Genomic DNA, 16,031 nt, shown 5'->3' on the forward strand with positions numbered 1-16,031 from the left:
ACCAGCATCAAATCAGACTGAAATGTTCCTGGTTCAGGTCAGTTAGGACAGAACAATACCTCAGACTATTTGTAGTTTTAAAGGCAGTTTTAAAGAATGAGGAAATGAATGTAAACCTTTTTCATCTCCCAGCTTTCCTCAGAACAAGTCCTTTTTAAATTAAATCAAAAACTAATGCAATTGAATTAAAAAGCTCTATTGTTCTTTCATTTCGTAAACAGCATCACCTAACCCTCCGGAAAGAGGAAAAGTTTAGTTTGATTTAATGTCAGAGAGAATAAAGAAAAAATGTGGGGGGAGTAGGTGGCAGTGTATGTAAACAATTGTTTTTTTTTCACAGCTTGACAAATGTGAAAATATTCATAAGTGTGTAATGAAGAGTCAAAATGAGAATTAAAGTGATTTCATAATAAGCTTACAGGAAACACAACAAAGACAGAAGCACACAGGGATGGGCAGGTTATGGTCACATTTACAATCGTATATCAAGTGTTTCATTTTAGTGGTTTTTCAGGAGGGCAGTAAAAAAAACAAAAACCCACAGAGCTGATTTCAATGCAGCCAACACCTCTGTCTGCCAAAAAGTCAGCTTTTTCCGTCTCTGTGGTTAAGCCGTCGCTATCCTGTGATCTTCCCTTTCTTTGTTTCAAGCCGCTATAGCCTCAGAGAGAGGTGACCTTTTCCCATTTACTACCACTACAGAATAGCTCATTCTGGGCAGCAGGGAGCGCACAGACACTCACTCTTTGATGATTGATTGAAATCCCGCAAGGTCCGGATCACTTACTGTAAGGCAACACCAGGGCTGATACAGGGCAGTGCTGCAAATAAACCCTATGAAAGAAAATCCCTCTGCAGAGGTGGGGAGTAGAGAGCAGAAACAAGGCAGAGTTTGGGGAAGCTGACAAATCCCATCATGACATGGATCACGATCGCCTCCAGTCGATATTCCCGCCCGTCTCCGTTTTCCGGCTCATAAAACCACCAGCTCATTCCCTCTGCTTTCTGTCTCCCCTGCTTTGTGTCTCCCAGCTGTGTCCTAATAAATTGTCCAAACTGAGAGGCTTTTTATGGGTCTCTGCTGAGAAAATTGACCTTAATTAAGTCTTAATGGCATTGTTTAAGTAATTGCTGCATTCTAAGACAGAGCGCTGAAGCTACACCTGAACAGATTTACACAGTTACAGTACCTATAGAAACACATTCAAATCCCTTTAACTTCTCCAGATTTTGTCCTGTAGCAACTACAGGCTTCAGTAAAACTTATTGAAATTGGAAGTTACAGACCAACGTAAATCAGTTATGCATATATCTTTTTTAACAGCAAAAAATCTGAAAAGTGTGGCACAGATCCGTGTTTAGACAATTTTGCACAGCTATGGCTTTCGCACAACATAAAAGCTTTAAACATGTACAATAAACAGACTGGCATTTTCACTCCATTCCTTTCAAAATACTGTAGCTCAAGTTCAGTCAGACTACATGATAACCGTTTCCTATTGCCACAAATTCTGCAATGGATTTAAATCTATTCCATCCATTGCAGATCGCAGTTTGGAGCCGTTTTACTGCTGGAAAGTGAAACTACTGTCCACTTTTAAGTGTTTTGTAACTTCTTCCAATTTTTCCTGAGGAAAAGAATCCCCACATTATGATGTTGCAATGCCATACTTCATAAAGACCAAATTTATGGAATGCATGACAATTAGTTTTTCTATTTGTAGAGTGGGGTCACCTGGTTTTCCTGATGATACTTGTTCACTAAAATGCAAAGGGAAAAGTGAAGAAAAATAAATAAATCAGGACTTATATATGCTTTTGCAAGGCAATACCTCCAATGTAATGTGTGCATGGTTCCATGAGCTAGGCGAACAGATGACACCGACTGCGCACCACACCCATTGGAGGCCTGAAGTTATCACGAATCACGGTTACATCTTCTCCTGCTGTGTGTCCCACCTGTTGCGTGAGAGCGCCGTCCTTCTTCTGCCTAAACACCATCCACCCCCCATCTCCATCCACCAAAAAGTGTTCAGAGAGACGGTGCCAGCGGGCAGACAGTGCCATCATTCAGCTGCTTCCTCTTCCGCTTGACTAAGCACTGGGCCTAAAGTGCAGGCAGCAGCAAGAGTGGGAAGGTGTGCAATAACAAAACCACAAAACTACATGTGCCCTCTTTCACACAAAATCTCTCCATTTCACCAGTTCACCCTCACACATGCACAAACAAATCTCCTGCGGCAAAGCATGTGGCACCAGGCCAGAGCGTTCATCTAAATGGGCAAGGGTTGGTGCCTTGATGCTGACTTGTTACGCAGGAAGGTGCAAATTTCATTAACCCAGAGGTTAGCACTCTGGAGCAAGCCAGTTCCTGTGTTTTTCACCAACCCTTCATCCCTGCTTCTCTCTGTCTCTCAATCCTTAATACATCTGGCACCTACAAGAGCTGAAGTACACAATCTAATAAATTCTGAGTGTGGAATGTTCAAGAGCTCAAATTTTTCATGCAGCAAAGAACAGACGTTTTCTTACCAGAAGGTACAAAACTCAGCACAATCAGAGGAAGGAGTTGAGTCACTCAATAAAACCTGACAACATGCACATAAGAAGAGAGGGAGGTATCATTTTCGAGTCTTAATCCATCTGTTGTCTGCACCTCCGCCATGTCCTCTAGGCAGCATCCTGAGCGCACTCGGGAGGCCGCGAGAGTTGCCGTGGGGACATTGTTCATCCTCGCCATGGAATTACCAGAGAGATTTATTGTGTCGGTCAGATAAGCTGCAGGGCTAAAATGATGGCCGAGGCTGTGATGGAGCCCAAAGCAGACCCAAAGATCCAAGCTAACAGCAACACACTGCTGTCAATATAGATCTTCAAATGAAATACAATGTCATATATATATATATATATATATATATACATACAAATAATATAATTCAAAAAAGTGGGAATTGTTATATTTATTTTAGTCATTTTCTGAGAAAATAGAAATTAAATTAGAGTCTATTTTTGATCACGGCCAGCAATACTCTTCAGTATGGCACTAAAAAATATATAAAGTGCATTAGATCAAAAGTTTGTACTTCAAAGTTTCTGGTAACGAAGTAATAAAACAATTTCACCGTCATCTGATATCCGACTTCCTTCCACCTAGATAAAGAAATTCTGCATACAGAAAGACCCGTGGGGAGGTAATGCTTAAAAATAAACACCACTCAGCTGGGTTCACACAGAATCCCTGCATTAATGTCCTAAAATCTCTTTGTTGTTGCGGACTACGGGTCCTCTGTTGGGCTCTGCTATAACTCGCTCCGACATGATCCATATGATATATGATGGGGTTAAGGAGAGAAGAGGTTAAAACCACGGGATACTAGTTACGAATATGACAAGTCAAATGATCATCTTCATTGTTGCATGATTAAATAATATTCAAAAGGTTGCGAATATTCTCCTATGGGTGGGTTTATGTTTCACTACAACACTAAATTTAAGTAATGTAGAGAAATCATGAGAACAACATTTGAAAATATGCAGGTGCAGAAAACCCTCTGAAGGGTGTTCCAGCTGAAAGCTTAACAAGAACCCAAATCCAACCTAAACGGATTTCTATCTCACTGGAGTTACTCTTCTTGAAGTAGAAATCATAGTAAAAAAAAGGATTTAAAAAAAAAAAAAACATCATTCACAAGTTTTGCTTGATTTTTGACTTATATTAAAATGCAAGCTTCATCAGAACCTAGTTCCAGTATAGATAAAATAAGCTACACACACACTACAAGCTCCTCTCCCATATGTTGTCTCCATGGGCAACCGAGGCACCAATCTGTCGAGGCCCCTGAGACATCCCTTCCTTCCCAGATCTCCTCCTCCTACTTTAAAGTGCCGCCGATAGGGACGCGTTATGAGTTTTTGTTTTTATAATAAAAGGCAACAGATTTGTGTTTGTCCGAGGGATGGCTAAGTGTATGCGCCGACATGTGTGCCCCCCTTAGTGTGTGTAATCATACTTAATCAATAGAGGCCTGTGTGTGGAGACCAGCCTTTTTCCTCCTCAGAGGACCTGTTGATGCTGGAAAACAGGGGGACCACTGTACAACTGGGTGGCCACAGAAATGTGGCACTCATCTAAAATGCAGCAGAACACCGCCTGCCAACACACTTCCTCATTGAAATTCTGATTAAATAAGGCCAGGCTGGCCAGCCAGCACTCGGAAAACTGTTTAATTACATCTTCCTGGCTCTTCTTCCCGTCATAGGTGCAACAGCAACTGGGCATTTAAATAAAGCATCTATAAATGGTCTATATATGGTCACTGATATGTTTAATGAAAGCCTCTTAAATTATGTCATCTGAAGAGGCTTTACAAATATTTAAAGTTGTAGAGCCTTTTTAGTACAAAGTATACTTTAGTAAAAGTATAAAGACCCTCTCTGTACCGCAAAAAAAAAAAAAAATCACGTTTTCCCTTAATAACTTTACTGTTCTTGTGTCACCATTTAAAAAGAAATATTTCCCATAACTCTCCAGCCATCTCCAATAAAAATAAAACAAATCACGAGGTGTCCGTGTTTGAACTACCTATCAGTATTCTGTCACCGTTTTATCACAGAGCTCCGTCGCGTACTAAATTATTTACCTGCAGAAAATGATGGCTCTTTACAACGCAGCTGAGGCCAGCTTAAGCCACCAAACGATGACAAATCCGAACCAAAACGCTCCGATGTGAATTACTTGGGACCGGTTTCTTTGCATTTAAACCACGGTATAAAATATTAACACTCACAGCTGTTTAACCTTGAGATGGGTTAACAATCAGTAAAAGGTCGATCACAATAAAAGCTAACCTCATTTTGTTTTGAAACATGGCTAAAAAAAGAAAAAGAAACACTTTTTGAAATGTTGCAACTACAAACTGTTATGGTTTATGTAGCAGATCAACACAGATACAGTAATTCATAGATATGGTTTCACAGGAATAGAAAACACTTTTTTTTCCAAATAAAACTCTGACAAGCATGGCATTGAATTATGTAATTTGATCAAAGTGCAAATTCAGCATTTCTGTGAAGGCGTCAGGTTTTTAGACAATCTTATTAAACAAAAAGCATCAAGAAGACCAAATAACACACCCAATTGGTCAGAAATAAAGCTGTGAAGAAGTTAAAAGCAGGTCATAAAACCAGATCCCAAGCTTTAAACATATAATAAGACATAGATAGAGGTTCAGCTTCCAGTAGGATTAAGATCACAAACCTAAAACCATAGACAAAACAGAATGTTTTAGAAATGTTTTATAACGAACCTAATTCCTACAAGGAATATCTTGACTTAATAATAAATGTTCACAGATCCAATTTTACTTGGCTTAAGCTGTTTTCCAAAGAAAAACAGGCAAAGATTTCACTTTCAAATTGCGCCAAGTTGGTTCTACTGTTGAATCCCACACTTTTTAGATTCTTTTTTTAACAAAACAACTTTGAAAACCATGTGCCATTATTCTTTCTCTCCGTAATTATGCACTACATTGTATTGCTCTGTCAAATTAAATCACCATAGAACACATAAGTTTATAGTTATGCGAAAAAGTCGAAGCTCTGCAAGCTTTTGACTGGTTGAATTCAGATAATCCGCATCTCCACATGACATTTTATATTTCAGTTTAATGACTGTCTATGATGATAAACATTTCATAGATCATCATTTCCCGTTAGACAAAGCCTGAGCGCAGTTTATGCCAACATGTCTATATTTTTCTTAGTGTATAAATGTCAAGGATCAGAAAATTGTCTCCCAAACAGGTACAAATCAAAAGCAAATTTTACAATCATTCAAATAATCCACCAATAGACAAACTATATTACTCTAGCCACTCTCATGTTAGCACTTTTATATTCTTGTTTGGTAGCGAAGAAAAAAACCCAAAAACCTCCTAGCCTGATGAGAATATTAACACACTTGACGTAGGCGCCCACTTTCAACAGTGGCTACATCTCACTTAGAAACCCCTTCTTCCAAGAGAAGACAGGGTTATTCATGAGAGGTTAAGTGATTTGACCTGCTCAGATGCCTGCTAAACGGAAGACAGTCAATTAAGGAAGGGGGAAAAAAAAGAAAAAAAAAAAAAAAGGACAACAAAAAAAAGGCCAGTGCAGCCCAACGTAACAACTCCCTTCCCTCGGCTGACGGCCACAACAGATGAGTCACAAAGACTGGCTATTAGAGGAAGCCCTAAAATGCGGAAAGCGGTGCTGTCAAAAATCATCATTGTGAGTTTGCGTCTCTGCTTTCAGGAAATGCAAAGGCATTGTCACACTATTGTGCATGTTAGCAGGAGTTTTCTAGCAACGACGGCAAAATTACAACCAACTGATGGTGTGATGTTTGCAAACAATTGTCACGCACAAGAATGCCAATTTGCTAATTTTGAAGTTGTAGTTAAACGTACCTCTAAACCAGGGTAACAATTATGAGAAAGATTTATTCATTTTTTTAGAACTACAATTAGATCCACAAGTTTGAATTATACGCCATTTGCTCTCATCCTCACAAAAGCCACAATTATGCACATAAACTCAAATGATATTTGCATAAATGCCGATGACCAACTTGCAGAGAAACCACATCATCAAACTTCTGACATAACTTTGGCTGCGTTTTCGACCACTCCACTCATCAGAAGCGGTAGAGTTTATTAAGTAGTTGGACTCCTGACAAAGAGATCGCTTTAGGGATATTGGCCATAAATTTTCAAGTGGACTGAGGTCAAGGCCGTTCTAGAAATTCAGTTAGTCTGATTTATTCGCTATAAAATCAGTTTTCTCGTGTGCATTTGTGATCACACTCCCTTTAGAGCACTGCATTGTATCCTGCTACTTTGAGACCCAAATTGTCACCATCAGATGAAAGGCAACCAGCTTCAATGACCTGGAAACAACCCAAGAATGACCAAGGTACAGACTTGTATCTTTGTCCACAAAATGCATCTGGACAGATTATTTAAGATAAAACATGACTTTGACTGTTTGGGCAAAATGACAAGAAGAACATTAGGGCCAAAATGAAGCTGTTAAAGGACAGAACTCCATACCAACTATGAATCATGTAAAGGGATGCTTTTGAGAGAACATTTAATCATACAAATATGCTTTTAGTCTGTCCTTCATAATCCCTATTTTCTTTTAATTACTGGTGGCCCATCCTCAAATCATACCATTGTCAAATATTAACTTCAAAATTGGGAGAGGTGCAGTATTTTAAAATTACGGATACAAGATTTATTGAGGGGCTAAAAAAAAAAAAGCACCTTCTAAAATTGTAAATCAGCTGGGTTTTTTTTGTTTCAGCACTTAAGAACAACTTRGTGTTTTGCAAAACCATAACTCTGCTACATAGAAAGCCGATAATGTTCATTAAGAAAAGTTTGCCACACGCAACTATAGTAATTACTCATAAATCCTGACGCAGCCTCTAAGCTGCCCCTCAGCATGATTCAGGGGACCAGTCATCAGAAAACTATACCCAGTCTGTTGCTAGGAAAACCCCAGACATTAAAATGATCTCTGTGCGTCAGTCAGCTGTGTGTGTGTGCGTGCGTGTGCGTGTGTGTGTGTGTGAGAGAGAGTCCCGCGAACACTCTTCAAGGACATCACAATCATTAGGTATCACCTTACATCGGCAGCTGCGGCAGATATGAGAAGCCCGTCAGCGTCAGGAATGCAGGGAGCCACGCTTCCAATCAGGCTCACCACTTCACATCAGGCATTCCTGTCATTTTCTGCATCATCTTACAACAACCGCAGCAATTAAGCTCTGGTAATATGAAGCAGGTAAATAAATAAAAATAAAACATCTGCCCATAATGTGATATATGCCTCCAAGCAGCCTAAGACCTCTGAGGCCACCTTCATGAAAAGCCCTTTGATTATTAATGTGGAAAGCGACGGCCCACCTCTCGACATGGCCCCGGACGGCGTTGCTCTTTACTTAGCCTCCGGGAGGAAGCCATTGTTAATTTATCAGACCTGCACCCTTCTCTTTGTTACTTCTTCACGCACTATAGGGTCATATGCACCTGTAGAGCTAGAGTTTCTTGGAAGGATTCTTTTTATTCAGCCTATGAAACTAATAGATATTTATATTTATGTTAAGACAACACTGACCTCATCACAACTTGTGAGATTGTCTGATGACTTGCGATTGTTCCCTCCCTGATTCACAGCTGCAGCTATTTACCGTAGCTGCTGCTCTGCTGACTTTGGCAGCTTTTACTGGAGTTTTATCTTTCCTTCTGGAATGGTTTGTCATTTTATTACACCACCACTCCATAAAAATAAAAAAAAAACTTATGTAGGGTATTAAAAATATGTTAATCAGGCATTTTATATTGTAAATGTAATGTTCTATAACGAAGCTCGAGCAAAGGTTGAGGAGACTAATGATTATCTTCAGAACTTTAACTGGCACAAGTCTGTTTACATGTCTATTTGTATTTTCTATCCGTTTGGTTTCCATGTTTGTTGACCGCTCCTAGAATGATTGAATATATTTGTCCCTTATCACCGGGAAGACAGCATTACATGTCAGCGAATACCATAACAGGCAATGACACAGATGCATTTCAGAATATCATGGAAGAGATAATTTATTTTAGTAATTTGATCAAGTAAAACTTATTTTATTGAGGTTTAGTGAACACAGAGTGATATCATTTGAGTCTTTATTTCTGTTAATTTTTATTTTTACTGCTTATGGCTAATGATGCCCAAGCAGTAGAAATGCAGAATATTACTTAAATCCATCGAAGAAAAAAAAACTAAATTAAATACAGAAACATGTCCCCATACTTTCTGCAGTTTATGAAGTTAATACTTGGTTGGGGTTCAGTTTGGGCTGACTGATTATTTCACTGTGGTCAGGAATGGAGGCGATAAGTCTAAAGTGCTATAAAGTTTCCTTACAGCTGCAGTATGAAATAAAAAAAATATGAATAAACAGCAAAAAACTTCTTAAAATGCTTCAGATAACTTGGATTCTGTTTCTCAATTCTTCTCAACTCTAAGACTTTAAATCTAACCCGAGAAAAGAAAACAAAATTGCATCTTTCTTCCTTACTTTAATCTGATAGATGCTTTATGGACCACTGAGTGACGGTTCATTGACTTTCCTGCTCATATTCTTGGCCGTATTTTGCTTCACAATCCTCTCGAGGCTGTTCTCATTCCAACTGTTTTGCGCGTTTTTCTCTGCTACACTTTTTCCTTCCACTCAACTTTCCATTATATGCATGGACATAGAACATTCTCTCAAAAACCAGCTTCTTTGGCAATGACCGCTTTCGCTTACCGCTCGTTGTCAATGACTGGATAACTGTCAAGTCTGTCCCATTACATGTAATTCTGGAGTTTTATGAACAACATAAAATAAAAAATTTAAATAAAACAAATGCAGGGTGTAACAAATCTATATAACTTTTACTTTTAAGGTAGAAATGATGAATTAAATTACCTTTTAGATGAAAAATAACTCATTTACAAACACCATCTATTTAATTTGATTGATTTCACAGAAAGGTAGTGACTTGAAGCAAAATGAGCTCAAGTCACCACTTAAAGCTCCAGATTTTTTTTCTTTCTTTTTTTTTTTTTTTTGTGAATGGATTCTACCTTTTCCGTAGTTGAAGTGCAGCTTGATGGTCTTGCCCTGGTTGATGTGCAGGTAGGTGAACCACACGGCCGAGGTGAGCAGCACCAGCAGCAGCAGGAGCTTGAACTGCTTCCGGATCTTCTTCACGGGGAAGCGCAGCATCCTCGCTGAAACATCCTCCGGTGGATAGGAGACAAAACGGGTCCGGGGAAAGTGATCCTTGAAGGCGCTGCTGTCGGACTCTTCGCTGGGCTCTCTCTGCTGCTTGGCGGACCACTCTCTCCTGAAGTCACGGCGAAGGCATCCCGCGGCACGGACTGCTGACTACAACCCCGAGGCGCGTCTCACCCCCCCACATCCGCGGCGTGACGGCACTTTGGTGGTGTCCTCTGATCTGGATCCAAGCACCTCTGTGCAAGGCATTGCTTGCGGATTCACCCCCGTTTCTCTCTCTCTCTCTCCCTCTCTCTCTCTCTTTCTTCCTCTCTGTAGCTTTAGAGTTCACACGCACTTGGGCGAAAGCAGTGAAAAGGCTGCAGCTCCAAAGCCGCTAAATTCAGTCGAGAGTGTGACCGGGTGAGCAAAATAGCACTCTAGCGATAATCTATCCAAATCCCCTGGGGCTCAAAGCCCTTTGCTGACACCGCGACGCTGATTATTTCATCGGCCACTCAAGGATCATCCCCGCCGGTCACGGGTTTAGCGCAAAGCATCAAAGAGGAGCAAGAGGAGGGATGGAAAGTTTCCTTCCATGTGGAGAAGGTGAGCCCGTTAATGGTGGGTCTGATCTTTGCAAATGAGGAGAGGAGAAGCGAATCAGTGATGCGGTCTGATGGCGTTTGTGTGAAATCTTTTGACAAGAGCGTGAGGAGTGAAGAACCCGACCGAGGAGGAAGCCAAACGTTACAGCCCCGCGCGCTCCATCTATTGTCACACGCCGCTGAGAAAGAAGGCGGCTCACTCAGTTGGAGCGCCTTTTTATCCCGGTCCGGGGAGAGGAGGGGCGATCAGCTGTCATCCTCGCACTCGGATGGGTTCGCGAAGCCCCGCACCCCGCGACGAGTAAAAAAAAAAATAAATAAATAACACAATTAAAACTGTTAACGCTCCATGGCGGGGCGACGAGGGCGCAGGTTACTCAGGTCTGACAGTCCGACGTGAGGTCCAGGGAGCAGATCCGTCCATGTGCTTCGGTTCCCTTCCCTCTCACGGCAGGTGCAATTCCCCCAAAGTGTCCGAGTCCGCCATGCGTGCGTAGAAGGACCCCGGTCAAACAAGCTCACCTGAATTAAAGTGATGCACGCTGGTGTGCTGCTGCTGCTGCTGCTGCTAGCCGCGATGCGATGCGCTGCCCTGTGTTGTTGTTCCTGTCATGAGCTTCTTTTACCCACCTTTAAAACGGCCGCAACAAACAGAGCCAGAGCCGCTTGTCAAGCAGTGCGGCGGGAGAGAAAACAGCGGGTCTCCGGGAGGATTTTTTGCCGCAGAGAAAGCAAACGCAGACAGAAACGAACATGGTTTTTGTTGTGCTGTACAATGGGAACACGTCAGGGTATCCTCCTTCTGTACGCCCATCAATTGAGCAGCATCACAACGGTACGGAGCAACCTAACCTGGGTGGTCGGGGAGTGGCGAGCCAGCCGACCAATTGCAAGTCTGCAAACGGGGCAGAGGAGGCGGGATGACGACGTTCAACCTGACCGGGTTTTTTTTTTTGGTCTACTGCTAGTATTATCCATCATTTAATAACTGAATTCATAGCCTAAAACACATCCAGCTTTTCCACAGGAAACAGATGTGCAGTGTTGATCTCCTGTTTATGGTAAACTGAACTGGAAAAAGACAGTTAGTTCTGTGTCGATAAGCAACTAATGGCATGATAAATTCAAATAAGCTCGATTATTTCCGTTTGCATGATTTTGTCGTGTTTTTTTTTCTTTTATTTCTCCTCACTCTTTCTACCTAAAACTGGATGACGTCTTCAGTCTGGTGCTTCGCAAAAACGGACCAAGTGGAGACAAACTCCTTCGTCTCACACACACACGCACACACACACACACACACACACACTCACACACATATAATATTCAACAGCCAGTATCTACAAGTAAAGGCAATGAATTGAATAGCAGTGAGGATATTTGGATGCGCCCTTTCTCCAGCACACCTGAATTAAATGGAGTGTCGATTGATTGCCTATTTAAAGTTGACACACAACCTCTCTGGGAACAGGATGTGGTGAGGATGCAATTCAAGCAGATTTTTAAACTGTCCATTTGAGACGGTGCTGAGCCAGTCTTAGGGTGGATGCCCTTCTAGTTTTACTGAAATGGATTGACTGCTCAAGTGGGTCAATCAATCACGTTTATTTATAGCACATTTCAGCAACAAGGCCACTATGCAAACATAATACAAAGTAACAAACAATACATTTTGTCAAGTGCCACCATCAAAATCATCAATACACATCAAATATGTTGGTCAATGTTACAGTGATTAATGTTAAGATCCCTGATTGTTTAAGACTTTTAGAGTTTTAGTTTATTTATTCTAACTTGAGTGTTCTGTGTTGCTTTTCTTTGATAAGATCAGTGCTGTTTTTGTTTTATTTTAGTTCAGTTATACTTAGTGCTCTTAGTTATGTTTATTTCTTCTGTCTAGTTACTGTAGTTTTATTATGTTCACGTTTACTAGCCCCCTGTGCCTCTTTCGCTCTCTTCATCCTGTTTTCTACTCTCCCCTCACACCTGCAACCAGTTTCCAATCAGCCATCTGTTTCTTGTTCAGTAATCAACCTCCCTAGTACATATACAACTCATCCTCAGTTTTTCCTTGCTGGTTCCTCCCTCTGCCCTGTGTTCTTCTCGAGTCTCCTTGCTGATTTTATTTTCTTTCCATCCTGGCTTCCTGTGTTCCCTGTGGGATTTTCTTTGTAAGCCTTTTATCATTTTTTTCATTAAACATTCAGCATGCTCCCAGCTCCAGTCTGCATCTTGGTTCACATAACAACTCATATTTCATCACAATTATAGGTTGAAAGCAACTTTTGACGGCTTTTTAGCCTCGATTCAAAGTCACTCTGTGTTTCAGCTGTTCTGTAGTTTTCTAGAAGCTTGTTCCATATTTGTGGTGCATGGAAGCTGAATGCTGCTTCTACATGTTCCGACTCTGAGAATCCAGAGCGAACCAGAACCAGAAGACCTGAGTGGCCTGGAGGGTTGATGTTAATGAATTTTTAGGTGCTAAGTCATTCAGTCACTTATAAACTAACAGTCTCTGAATTACAGGGAGCCAAGATAAGGATTTTATGGTGTGATATTCTCTATATTCCTGGATTTAGTGAGAAGGTGAGCAGCAGCGTTCTGGATCAACTGCTTATGTCTGTTGCAGTAATCAATGTGATTTAAGATGGTTCTTCAGACATGAAAATGTTCTTCGGGTGATAGAAGGCTGACTTTGTAACTGTCTTTATGTGTATTTGAAGGCTCAAGTCTGAGTCTGTCACTACACCCAGACTTCAGGCCCGATCACTGGTTTGTAGCAGTATCAACTGAAGCTGTGCACTGATTCGAGATCGTTCTTCTTTGAGTCCTGTTCAAAAACCTGTGAGTGCAGACACACCGTACCAGCCAGTCTGAGTAAAATTAATAGGAAAGCTACATCCACATGCCTGGAATGGTGGGTCTGGTTGCTTCTCAGCATCAGATCAGATTTTCTCAACCAAAGTTGGAAAGTGAAATGTTGCTGCCTGGATGGAGTAACTTCCATCCATCCATTTTCTTTACACCTTTGTCCCTTAGTGGGGTCGGGAGGGTTGCTGGTGCCTAWCTCCAGCTAATGTTCTGGGCGAGAGGCGGGATTCACCCTGGACAGGTCGCCAGTCTGTCGCAGGGATGGAGTAACTTGATTAACTTAATGCCACAACAAATCCGARTCTGATTAAGGCAACTGGACAGTGCAAAGCAAATTTGAGGAGGGGAGTAAAGAATAATAGAAAATAAGATTTAAAAAAAGGAAAAGAAAAAAGAAAAATACTAAAAACTTTATATTGTAACCAAAATGATACTAAAGTAATCTAAGAAAAAAGAGAGATGAAGAGTTGATCTCTTCAAGAGGTAATGTTGAAACTAAAAACAGCTCAAATTATTTACTTATTTTGTGAATAAAGTGTATACCTCACGTCTTTCAGATTTCCAGACATCTAAATTAATTTCTACTCATGTTTGTGTGACAGATCATTCTATGTGAGCGCAAGACTGCCGCCTGGTGGTGGAATACAAATTAAAGGCAAGCCATGCTTGCGTGTTTTAACTAGGGCAACAGTCTGCAGTAACTGTACTGCTGATGTAAGGTGTTTGAAATTATTGGAAAATTCTAATTTAAAATGTTTGCATAATCTCCTACATTATTTCTTTGTGGGGAGTTAGTTTTTTTCATAGAGAGCATCGATTTATTTTCATTTAAGCTTCATTTGACCAGAAAAAATGTGTGAGAATCAGTTCTGTAATAAACATGACTGAATTTGATCATATTGGACACCATGTTAAAGTTGATGTCACTCTTTCTGTTACACGTTTTCAGGTCTATCAGTTGTTAGATTTACAGTTTGGGGTCATGTCACACTGTAAGAATTTGTTAAACATCATGAATAAAGAAGAAAGTTGGTTCTTTGTTGCCTCATGTCATTACTAATATAACAACTTTTAATACGGTTGATAACAATGTAATTCCATTCTAACTAAAAGTTAATTAAAATTATGACATTGACRTTAAATTTTCCAATAACTAAAAACAAACAATACTGTCATGTAAAATTAGTCCTGTTAGGGAACAGTTACTTAAAAACTTCAAGAAAACTGAAAAGCTGAAGTCCAGKGTTTCAAGCCTGACTTACTGTTATATTTACATACCTTCATAATTTCAGCCGTTGATATTCTGACTAGGATGCACTATTATCTTCAGTCTATTCTGCATTTTAAGCACAGTGAGAATAAAACATGTCTTGTTAATTAGGGTCTGAAATACTGTCGTAGATTCAGACATCTGCAAAAATAAACATCTCTCAAAAATAGAATGAAGTYTCTTTCTCCAACCTTTTTCAAAACAGCCTCATCCATCGTCTGTATATACCAATTTTTTATTCATTTCACTATTCTGCTGTAAAGCRTTATTTATTCACGTTCTGTTTCCGTACATTGGGAATATTTTCATTGGTTTCCTCAGTTATTCTAATTTGGTTTTGGTGTCTTGCTCTCTTCGTGTGCAAATTTCTCTATACTTTGGTTATTAAAGACTCGGCTCATCTCCAGCATGGTCARTGTCTGGATTTGGGTCCAGCACTTTACTACAAAACTATGACACTTTCTTTAATTGCTTTCACAATTACGTTATCTCTTATCTCATATATTCTACGTCATAGTATTTGACCTCATATTTTACAATACAATATAATTTTTTTATGAAAAAACTAATCAAAAACAACGATGTCGTCTGTGAAATACTGAAGCTCAGAAACAAATCTCAGCAAAAGCAGAGAAGAAAACATGTCAGTTTCRAAAYTAATTGTCAGTTCTCAAAGGCATTGAATGTTGCAAGGTGAGGTGATGCAACACTGTGGTAAACCTTCAGCTCTTCCTGCTTTCTTGCATTGATGGGAGTTTTTACACACACACGCACACACACACATATGTACTGTATGTATAATGACTACTCTAATAATATCATCTTTTGAGCAAAAGAATTCTTCGCTTTTCACCTTTGACCTACTACGGTTTACAGTGTGACCTAAGATTTTTAGTAAAACTAACTTTATCATAGGCTTTAAACTCATGTCCTGTTGTGTGAAATCTGTAGCTGTTTATCATGTTCACTGGTTTCGATTAAAATATATATATATAACTTTAAAATGCTTCCCCCTCCATCACCTGGCTGAAGCACACCATGAATTATACAATCATATTTGATGGCAAAACTTATTTTCACCAGACTGCAAAGAGAAACTAATTAAATGTCTTTCTTTTGTTTTTGAGTTTATTTCAACTTAAACACAGCAGGGGAGGTGCAGACTTTTAACTTGCATTAACAATRGACCCATTAAAACTTCAAAGACCACATGTGGCTCAATTTACTGGCAATTAGAGGTGTGAAACAGAGAAAAAAAAAGACTTTATAGTCTATTTATGCAGGCAAACACGCCTTCCCCCATCAAAGAAGCATTTGGTACCGTTCAATCTCCCTTCGAGGATCTCTTTGCTTGAAGAAAGAAGGAGCGGYGTGCATCAGAATAATACAGACAGACAAGGTTGGAGGCCGACAGAGGCGGGTGAGTTGCTGTTTCACTGTGTATTCCAGCGACTGTGCCCACACATGTGAGTCTCTGTCCAGT

The 16,031-nt window shown here is 40.2% G+C and overlaps 1 protein-coding gene across 1 annotated transcript in view; it reads right to left on the bottom strand.

Annotated features, from left to right (window-relative positions):
• Positions 1-14,303, bottom strand: part of b4galnt4a (beta-1,4-N-acetyl-galactosaminyl transferase 4a) — a 157,503-nt gene extending 143,200 nt beyond the window's left edge. The window contains exon 1 of the mRNA XM_008411542.2: positions 9,667-14,303. Coding sequence (XP_008409764.1) covers positions 9,667-9,808 — 142 coding nt within the window. The 5' untranslated portion in view covers positions 9,809-14,303. The remainder of the gene's footprint in view (positions 1-9,666) is intronic.
• Between the last annotated feature and the right edge of the window lie 1,728 nt (positions 14,304-16,031).

The sequence above is a fragment of the Poecilia reticulata genome, linkage group LG6 (assembly GCF_000633615.1).
Source record: "Poecilia reticulata strain Guanapo linkage group LG6, Guppy_female_1.0+MT, whole genome shotgun sequence".
Taxonomy (NCBI): Eukaryota; Metazoa; Chordata; class Actinopteri; order Cyprinodontiformes; family Poeciliidae; genus Poecilia; species Poecilia reticulata.